This window comes from Microcaecilia unicolor, chromosome 4 (assembly GCF_901765095.1).
Source record: "Microcaecilia unicolor chromosome 4, aMicUni1.1, whole genome shotgun sequence".
Classification (NCBI taxonomy): domain Eukaryota; kingdom Metazoa; phylum Chordata; class Amphibia; order Gymnophiona; family Siphonopidae; genus Microcaecilia; species Microcaecilia unicolor.
This window is the reverse complement of record NC_044034.1, coordinates 190,090,301-190,100,432: the sequence shown is the minus strand read 5'-3', so window position 1 is coordinate 190,100,432 and position 10,132 is coordinate 190,090,301. Positions and strand designations below refer to the sequence as shown.

Below are 10,132 nucleotides of genomic sequence, written 5' to 3'. Positions count from 1 at the left end.
TTCCACTCCACTCATTTTATAGACCTCTATCATATCTCCCCTCAGCCTTCTCTTCTCCAAGCTGAAGAGCTCTAGCCGCTTCAGCCTTTCCTCATAGGAAAGTTGTCCCATTTCCTTTATCATTTTTGTCACCCTTCTCTGTACTTTTTCTAGTTCTACTATGTCTTTTTTGAGATGTGATGTCAAAAATTGTACATATTTGAAGTGCTGTTGCACCATGGAGTGATACAAAAACATTATTATATTCTCAGTTTTGTTTTCCATTTCCTTCCTAATACTTCCTTTCTTATCCACCTCTGTACTCACAGCCCCTAAGGTGAAAGTGACAGGAAAAGTTGCACTAGGGAGAGATAGGACTGCACCGCAGGCAGCCATAGATGCAAGAAGGAGCTGTACAGAGACAGAGAACTGTACTACAGCATGGGTCCCCAAACTAAGGCCCATGGGTCAGATGCTAACCTTGAAGCAAGTTCTTCCAGCCTTCCATGCTTTTCCTGTGCTGAGATCAGATCCAGCCTGCAAATTTTTGCTTGTATGTATTTATTTGTTTGGCCAATTATTTATTATTTATTTAGGCACATGCACTTCCTCCTGAAGCCCCAGAATTTCAACCAGCAGACTATGAGCAGTCTATCCTCAGCCTCGGTGGTGCTTTCCTTTCTATCACTCACTGCTGAGCTTCCCACTGCTCATATCCTCCTTCTCTTCCTCTTTTACTCTCCTCAGAAAGTGGCAACAGCCCTAAAAATAAGGAGAGAATGTCACAAGGCCAGGAATAGCCACTGCCCCTGGAGCATGCTGAACCTGCCTCAAGTGCATCCACACTACCACTTTTGATTGCTACCTTCACAGCTCATCCCCTTCTTGCACCTGCCATCAGAGGAGATGCTCTCTGCTCTTGGGGATGCAGGGCTGGGGGTACATGTTTTGTCTTTGTGCTCCACAGCTGCTGCACTGAGACTGTGCCAGTGTTTTGGGGCTAGGAGCTGCGGTATCATTAGGGTGTGTTTGTACAGGTGCACCCCACTCTAGGACTACAAAGCAGGTAGGGGGGGTTCTCTCTGCTGTCAGATGCAGTACCAGGACTGTGTGTACAGGTATCTCCTGTCTGAGACTTCAGGACCTTGGGTGAGGTACCTTCACCTCACCCAAGGTCCTGAAGTCTCAGACAGGGGAGGGGAGGGAGGAGGTAAAACAGAGGAGTAAAAGGAAAGAGATAGAGGTCAAGAGAATGTAATGAGAGGAGAGGAAAATAAGAGAAGGGTGTAAGAAGAGAGAGGAAGGGGACAAAAAGGGAGGGGAGACTACATTGTGGTGCTAAGTGAAAGAGGGGTGCTCTTGGCAATTCCCATTCCTCCCAGGAGAACAGAGTAAAGCAGGGGGTGAGTTATTGCGTCACCCTGGGAACTTTGTCCCTCCTTCCACAGCATGTGAAATGTTTTATGTGGTCCTTCATGGGACTCCTGTTCAAGGGGCAACAGTGTAGATAGAAACCCCATTAGGGGCAGAGGCAGAAATCCTGGAGCAGGAACTGCAACAAAAAGAAAACAATCTGCAATGTGTTTTAACTCCCTTAAACACTTGCTTTGCTTCTTGTTTCCCCATGCAAATAATCAAATTCTTGCAAAACAAGGAGGAGGAAAACTGATCTCCTTATACAGTTTTTAAAAAGTGGTTTATGTGAAAGGTGGAGGGGCAGAGCAACATAAGTCAGAGGGTGAACGTGCAGTCCCGTCGCGGGGGGGGGGGGGGGGGGGGGGATAGAAATACAACGAAACGAGAATAATTGAACGATGCATCCACTGTTAAATTTAAAACAAACAAAAAAACAACTTTTATTGCTTCAGCCAGGCATGGGGGAAACATTCCAGTTTTTTTTTTTTAGAGAAGAACAAGGAAATGGCAAAGAATATAGCAGCTGTCTCCATGACTTCATTTTTTTTTTAATTACCTTAGAGGAAGCTGGTGAACGTGATGATTTTCTTCTCTGCAACAGCAGCAGTAAAAAGAAACCCCCCACACGTAGCTCTCTGAAAACTCTGAAAAACGCACGTTTTCTCCCCAAAGCTATTTCTCTTCCGGAAGTGTTGTTTCCACTGACCTGATTAATAGAAAATAATTGTGGAGAGCTGATCACAAATATATGAGAAATCTCCGTCGTCTGCTAAATAGGATAACTCAAGAGCCTGGACCACCCTCTGCCTGACGCAGCCCCCAGCTGCAAGTGCAAAATCCAGCTCCTGGTGGCCATTGCCGTTTAGAGGACCAATCGCGATCTTCTCCTTTTCGGGACACCACAGGGCAAAATACAAAACCCTTGCCTGTCTCGTGGATTTTTAATCCCTGATTTCTTGGTATCCAGTGTGCGATCATGAGCCCTGCGTTTTCCCCTGCTGCGGATCTTCCGGGCACTATACAGAAGAGCTCCCCCCCCCCCCCCCCCCGCGCCCTGAGTGACATGAACAGCTGATACGACAGGTGACAAGAGCTTGTCCCTGTGGCCGGCCCAGGACGCAACCGAGTTCTTGACCAGAAGGGGCCAAGACCCGCCAAACAAATCTTCCCTGAAAGGGCCTGTGCACATCTACTGGGTCTCTTCTCTCCTTCGCCCGAGGATTCGCCACTGTGTTGTCACCAGTCTTTGTGCCCTGCTCCCGTTTTTTGTGTCTTGGAGTGGCCCGCACAGCGGTTGAGCACTGAACAGACTTGTAGCATGGGATGGCAATGTTATCCAGGAAAGGGATCATTATTCCTGAGGAATACGTGCTGACCCCACGTTTGGCAGAGGACATCTCTGAGCCCCGCTTCAAAACCAGAGCGAGAAGAGCCAGGTTTGTGGCCAAGAACGGGACTTGCAACGTGGCCCACAAGAATATCAGAGAGCAAGGGCGCTTTCTGTTGGACGTTTTCACCACCTTGGTGGATTTAAAATGGCACTATACCCTTCTTATTTTCACCATGTCCTTCTTGTGCACTTGGCTGCTTTTTGCCATGATTTGGTGGCTCATAGCCTTTGCCCATGGAGATCTGCATAGCAAAGAGAAGGAATTTGTCCCTTGTGTAACCAGTGTCCATTCTTTCACTTCGGCTTTTCTGTTTTCCATTGAGGTGCAGGTGACCATCGGGTTCGGGGGCAGGATGATCACTGAAGAGTGTCCCTTTGCCATTCTGATGCTTATTGTTCAGAACATCGCGGGGCTGATCATCAACGCCATTATGCTGGGCTGTATCTTCATGAAGACCGCTCAAGCCCACCGTAGGGCAGAAACTCTTATATTTAGTAAGCACGCAGTGATTGCTCTCAGGAACGGCAAGCTCTGTTTCATGTTCAGGGTTGGGGATTTGAGGAAAAGTATGATCATCAGCGCTGCAATTCGCATTCAGGTAGTCAGGAAATCCACCAGCCAAGAGGGAGAAATAATACCCCTTCACCAGATTGACATCCAGTTAGACAACCCTATAGGAACGAATGGTATCTTTCTGGTGACCCCACTCATCATCTGCCACAACATTGATAAAGGCAGTCCTATGTATGACATCTCTTCCGATAACCTGACCCACCACGAAGACCTGGAGGTCATTGTCATTTTAGAAGGTGTAGTGGAAACTACTGGTATCACAACACAGGCAAGAACGTCATACCTAGCAGATGAGATCCTCTGGGGACACAGATTTGTTCCCATTGTTACAGAAGAAGATGGCAAATACTCCGTGGATTACTCAAAATTTGGAAATACTATGAGAGCACCGACCCCCTCCTGCACTGCCAGGCAGCTGGAGGAAAGCAGAAGTAGCCTGAGCCCCATGTCCTTCTCACCTAGAAGCACCATTAGAAAAAGAACCCTATCTAAGAAGTTAAGACCTAAATTTACACTATTTACAGAGCCTTCATGAGACAGGTAGAACATGTTTGATGTGTCTGCTGCTCCTCCGCATGTTATTCTGATTTCTTGTTCAAGGTATGTACTGTACTGCACAATACTTCGCAGGATACAAGGGAAATTACAAGCTAACGGGCTTTAATCAAAAACAGGTGCAAAATGATGTGCCTCATTATACTGCTGGTTCCTGTTTGTACCTGTGTACAGGGTCCAGGACTGTCTGACCAGGTCAACCTGATGTAGATCATTCTTTAACTGGACTTTCTTTACAATACAACAGTACATGCAGCAACTGGCAGGTGTATTGTTTTTCTTACTCTGCACAGTCTTTACTACTACTACTACTACTATTTAACATTTCTAGAGCGCTACAAAGTGTACGCAGCGCTGTACAAACACAGAAGAAAGACAGTCCCTGCTCAAAGAGCTTACAATCTAATAGACAAAAAGTAAAACATTTAAATTTAAAATATTTACTTGATAGTTCTCGAAATTAGGGCCAGATGCACTAAACTTAACGAGCCAGCAATGTGGTTTTTAAACCAGTTCTAGCCAGTCTAGCGAGCAAGTAGTAAAACAAGACATACACAAAAAGGTTCTCCGAGCCATTTTCCTGTCACGGTAGCAGCTAACGAAAATGGAATGCAAATGAGCTAATTAGTATTATAATGTGCATTGCAAGGCACATGCACAGCCGTTTTCTGACCCCATGCACTGTGGAAAACCTAATGGGAGGTCTGCACCTCTCGTTGGGGCTGCTGTGAGTGGGACCCATGCAGAGGAGGACACCCATCGCAAAAATCGGAAGAAAAAAAAACATCCAAGTGCTCATCAGGGACGTCCTTTCAAGTGCCTAACACTTGGACGTCCTTCACTTGAAAACAAAAAGGACATCCCTGACGAACACATGGACATATTTTTCTTCAGATTTTGTGATGGGCGTCCTTCTCTTGGTCGTATTTTTCTTACAACTAAGGTGCCCAAACCGAAATGACTATCGCCAGAGAGAATCGGGGATCATGACATGCGAGGACGTCCAAATCAAAACTATTTGGATGTCCCTTTCGATTATACCCCTCTGTGATGGCTGAGAGAGACCTGGAGGGGCATATTCGAAAGAGACGTCCAAATAGTTTTGATTTGGGCATCCTCGCATGTCCCGATCCCTGATTCTCTCTCCCGCTCTCTCCCTCTGCTGCACAAAATGCCCGGCAATTATTGACGGCTATTATACACGCAGCTTGTCTGCGTGTATGAAGCCATCTTTGGCATGCACAGAGCAGCCAGCATAACGCTTGGCTGCTCTGCGCATGCTCAGCTGCCCATTTTGGTAAGGGAAGGGCTCTTTCCATGGAGTTAGTGCATCTGAATGTTAGTTTTTGAAGCCTGGCAGGTTGGGGGTGGGGGAGACAGTCAAGGACATAAAGGTTAACATGCCCTGCCCCAAGGCAAATGAAAGGTTCATGAAGCCTCCTCAGTGGTAAAAAGCTTGCAGAATGCAGAGGGGACAGGCTGCTGCTTCTCTTGCAGGTGACACTTTCAAAGCCATCAATTCTATGAAATGGTTGGGAGAGGACTTCCAAATGCACTGGAAATGTACGTCTGAACTGTGTGGGTTTAAACATTTTTTTTTTACAGCTTTCAAATAAAATTGTCAAGTGACAATCTTTTTATTTTCTTTTTTTTTCAAAAATATGAGATCCTTGAAAGGGGGGAGCTGCTGGTAGCAGTAGATTATTGTATAACTACATAAGTATATTATTTTTGAAAAGTAAAAGGTTTAAACCTCAGCAAATTCATTAACAACTTACTACTACTACTACATAGCATTTCTATAGCGCTACTAGGGTTACGCAGCGCTGTACAAGTTAAAACATGGGGAAGGACAGTCCCTGCTCAACTTATTGTAGATGTCTTGTGAGCCCTATGTGTGCATAATTTTCAGACATAATTACTGTATATGTTGTAGAGGGAGGTATACAAAAAACCCTAACCTTCCTAGTAGTCCTTTAATATACATTTCTGACTTCTAGTTATAAATTTACAATAGCTAGTGCCATATCGAGTGAGATCAATGACCGTGCAGTCCAGTATCCTGTCTCCAATAATAGCCAGTCCAAGTCACTTGGAAATCGTGCCAGATCCCAAACAAGAAAACTCATTTCAGTTTACTAATTTCCAGAAGATGGAGGTGGAGACACTTAAGGTATCCCACTAAATCATGTTTAATTGACCTGTTCTCTAAGAACTGGTCCAAACGTTTTGTTTTTTTAATACAACAAAGTTACTGGCAATGGGCAATCATGATTTCAAAGCGGTTCTTAAACTGTTTAAAAGTGTTGCTTTTGCTACTAATGATGCTTTAATTTCCATTTCTTGCTCTACCACATGCACATGAACCTTTTCTATCATCCTTTCCAGTTGAAATCATTGATATAGATGGGTTAAGTAGCAAGGTGTAACACATCTTTCAGCGATTAAGTATATGTTAATGTTTGCAAGATAAAATGATCCCCATAGGTGGGCATCAGCTTATGGTATCATATTTCCCTTGGTACAGCCTAAGATAAACTAGATGGTTTCATCATATATTTACTTACTGAAACAGTTCAAAGCCCATTCCTAGAAACTCTATTAGCACAAATAAGATCCCTGTGTTACTGACATTCTTACATATTCACATTAACACAGTGGTTCCCAAACCTGGTCCTTGAGGCACCCCAACCAGTCAGGTTTTCAGGATATCTACAATGAATATTTATGAGAGATTTGCATGCAGTGGAGGCAGAACTAAGAATTGGTTGTGACACCACTGCTGTTGACAATAAGCAGGTGTTCTGAACCCAGGCCTCTAGACATACCAAGCCAGTCTGGTTTTCAAGATATCTACAATGAATAGGTATGAGATAAATTTGCATGCACCACCCTGTATACAAAAATATTTCATGTCAGTATCCAGAAAACCTGATTGGCTGGGTGTGGACAGAGAACTCCTACCATTAAAGGTAAGACCAGAAAAAGGAAGGGTGAGGAGCTTTTGAGAACCTGAAGCATTCTAATAGCTACAGATTCCCAAAAGTATGTGCCCTAGAGCAGGGTTGTCCTCCTTTTTTTAAATACATTCAAATTATTTATTTACAACAATTTTATTTTTTTCTAATTATTTTTATACCATTGTAATTTGGTTCTGACAATAATAAACAGTATCACAAATCCCAGGCCCCAAATAGCAATACATTTACAGCTGATGGTGTTAGTTTATTTAACAGGTAGAACATGGAAAACAAAATAAGATGATACCTTTTTTATTGGACATAACAATACATTTCTTGATTAGCTTTCGAAGGTTGCCCTTCTTCGTCAGATCGGAAATAAGCAAATGTGGTAGCAGATAGCATATATATATATGCTACCACATTTGCTTATTTCCGATCTGAGGAAGAAGGGCAACCTTCAAAAGCTAATCAAGAAATGTATTAAGTTATGTCCAATAAAAAAGGTATCATCTTATTTTCTTTTCCATGTTTTATTTTGTTTGATTTCTATTGATAACCTTTAAGAGTGGACTAACACGGCTACCACACCTCTCTATTTAACAGGTAGGAAACCTAACAGAAAAAGAGAAACTGTTCTGCCATTAGATATGTTACAAAGGAATGACAGCTCTCCATTACAAGAAGAGTGGATGGCCATCCCTATGTCACAGACTCAAACCCAGGCATTTTCTAAAGCAATAGTAGTAATAATATGTTGAGATTGAAGTGGCCTTATTAACAATGTCTTGAGTTTCACTCTACTGCATCATTAAAAATTCATTTGAACTTTTCCATATCAGTACAGTTCATTAGTACAGTGCTTCTCTACCCATTCTTCAGTGAATACCCGACAGCTGGGTTTTCAGGATATCCACAATGAATATGCATGAGATAGATTTGCATACCATGGAGGCAGTGCATGCAGATCTATCTCATGTATATTCACTGTGGGTATCCTGAAAACCCGACTGGCTGGGTGTGTCCTGAGGACTGGGATAAGAAACCATGTATTAATATTCCTAGGAGTAAGGAGTTCAATATGTACACATGGAATTTTTCAACCAATATTTACTGCTTTTTCTCCACCTCAACTCTAACCCCCACCCCCTTCTAGTGGTTTGGTGGTCATGTCCAGAAATGCACTTTTTGTAACCTTCTCTAGAATGCAAAGCCAGCAGCATTACAAAATATGATTATTGTCAGCTTTGTATGTGTTTCATAGCTTCATCTTCCAAAACAGGTCTGGTATCCTTTGTGCTGCTTTCTAAAGCATCCAGAAGCTCCTATCTAATACCTAGCCAGCTTTATACATAAAATAAATTCCCAGTTGTTATACCCAAAGCGGTGAGCAGATATAATCAGTGAAATCTTCCATTTATACAATGACTTTATGTTTTTGTTTTATGTTTGTTTGTTTTTTTTTTACAGTGTCTTTAAGATGGAAAGGCTTTGGAGGCCCAGATTTAAGAAGTTGGTGGAACAGAATCAGGATAATGTTCCACTGACACCCTATAGTTCAGTGAAATCATCTATGGGTGCACTCTTAGCCTTGAAGGCTACCAACAAAGGTCTGAGAGGAGATAGAAAAGTTAACATTATTTATTTAATGAGTATTTGGAAGAGGTGCATGTCTTCAGAAGTACTATCTGCCATTTCAACAGGATTACTGCCTTTCTTTTGCTCAGATATCATTGTCAGTAGATTATATGGCTAATCCAAATCTCCATCCATCCTCCACTTGTAAGGTAAATACTGGGTAAATACTGATAGAGACACTGTAGGAATGGAACCTGCAATCACATGAAGCCTTATAGATACAATAGGCAGTGAATTTAAGGTTCAAGGTTCTGTTTATTTGATACCCTTTGCTTAAGGTAAAACCATCAAAGTGATGTACAATTATAATAATAAAAGTACATTGAAAAAGAGGCAAAAGACAAGAAAGGAAATACAAACTGATAGGAAAGCAAGAGATCAAAATCCTCTATCCGCTGTGTTCACCATACCGCAGCAACCACAGCTGTCCCACAGTGTCGGCCTGCAAGGCAACTCTATAGAGAAAATGTTTTTTGACATAAATGTATTTTCAATAAGACCTTAAAACCATGAGAGTGAAAGCTCCATCCTTTGGGCCAGAGGGACAGCATTCCATAAAGTAAGCCCTACAACACTGAATATAGAGTTGTATATAGAGCAAGGCACGATCAAGGGTGTATGACACTAAATGCAAAGACAAAAATTGAGGTATGCCCATATGAAAAACCTTATGAACCAGTAATTATGTTTTATATAAAATATGGTACTGTACTGGGCGCCAATGTTCTGCTTGTAACAGGGGGGGTCACATAATCAAATTTCTGAGCTCTAAAAATCAATTTGACTGCAATGTTCTGCAAAATCTGGAGCCTTCTGATCTCTCTCTCACAGATGCTCTTAAAAAGCACATTACAATAGTCTAATCGTGTAATTGCAAGAGCATGTTACTATGGATGAACACATGAAGCACTCTTAAGTGAATTGAGATAAGGGTGAATGAAAGGTGCTGTGTTGTTACAGTAAAAACTTCCAGAGCATGACATAGGGAAATGGGATCCTATCACCGTTCATTACAGTCATCTTTTATTTATTTATTTATTGCATTTGTAGCCCACATTTTCCCACCTCTTTGCAGGCTCAATGTGGCTTACAATGTGATGTTATTAGTAGATTAGGAGATAATAGTTAGTGTTACATAGAAAGTAGTATCATCAAAATTCAAACAAGTAAATATAAGTATTTAGCATTTCTCTTCACTAGATCAGATGTCGTCAAGCCTGCCACCTCCAAAAAAGGGACATGCCAAAGAAAAGTGCAGAAAAGCTGAGGATATGGTGGGAACACAAGATGAAAGAATGGATACGCTCCCAGTAAAGAGAAAAGAAATTATAAGCAACACGTGCATGCATAAGGAACATCACCCTGTCATTCTAAGGCTAATCCAAATCTCCAAAGGAGCAGAAGAGACTGTACTTTCTGCTTTCACTACGATTCAGGACTTTTTAATTGACTTTCTAAATACAATGTGGCCTGCTCCCTTAATGCTCTGGTGACCTAAAGCCGAATCTCAACCTAGGACTGGAACACCGGATGATGAGAAGCACAGTCAGCCTAATTTCTTTCTTCAAATGAAATGTCAGCAAGGGCTAAAGAAGCAAAAGAAAAAGCCAGTCTTTAAAG

The 10,132-nt window shown here is 42.2% G+C and overlaps 2 protein-coding genes across 3 annotated transcripts in view; one reads left to right on the top strand and one right to left on the bottom strand.

Moving 5' to 3' along the window:
• The first annotated feature begins 2,515 nt into the window (after window positions 1-2,515).
• On the top strand, window positions 2,516-4,225 carry KCNJ11 (potassium inwardly rectifying channel subfamily J member 11). The gene has a single exon (XM_030201074.1). It carries the CDS (start codon window positions 2,719-2,721, stop codon window positions 3,892-3,894), a length of 1,176 nt encoding a protein of 391 aa, XP_030056934.1. The 5' UTR covers window positions 2,516-2,718; the 3' UTR covers window positions 3,895-4,225.
• Window positions 4,226-8,771: 4,546 nt separating this feature from the next.
• LOC115468918 overlaps window positions 8,772-10,132 on the bottom strand; it is a 191,050-nt gene continuing 189,689 nt past the window's right edge. For both annotated transcript variants that reach the window (XM_030201069.1, XM_030201073.1), the window contains one exon: window positions 8,772-10,098. In XM_030201069.1, the coding sequence (XP_030056929.1) occupies window positions 10,064-10,098 (35 nt within the window). In that variant the 3' untranslated portion in view covers window positions 8,772-10,063. The remainder of the gene's footprint in view (window positions 10,099-10,132) is intronic.

Excerpts from the sequence above, each read along its gene's own strand:
- KCNJ11 (XM_030201074.1), top strand. The coding sequence starts at position 2,719 with ATGGCAATGTTATCCAGGAAAGGGATCATTATTCCTGAGGAATACGTG.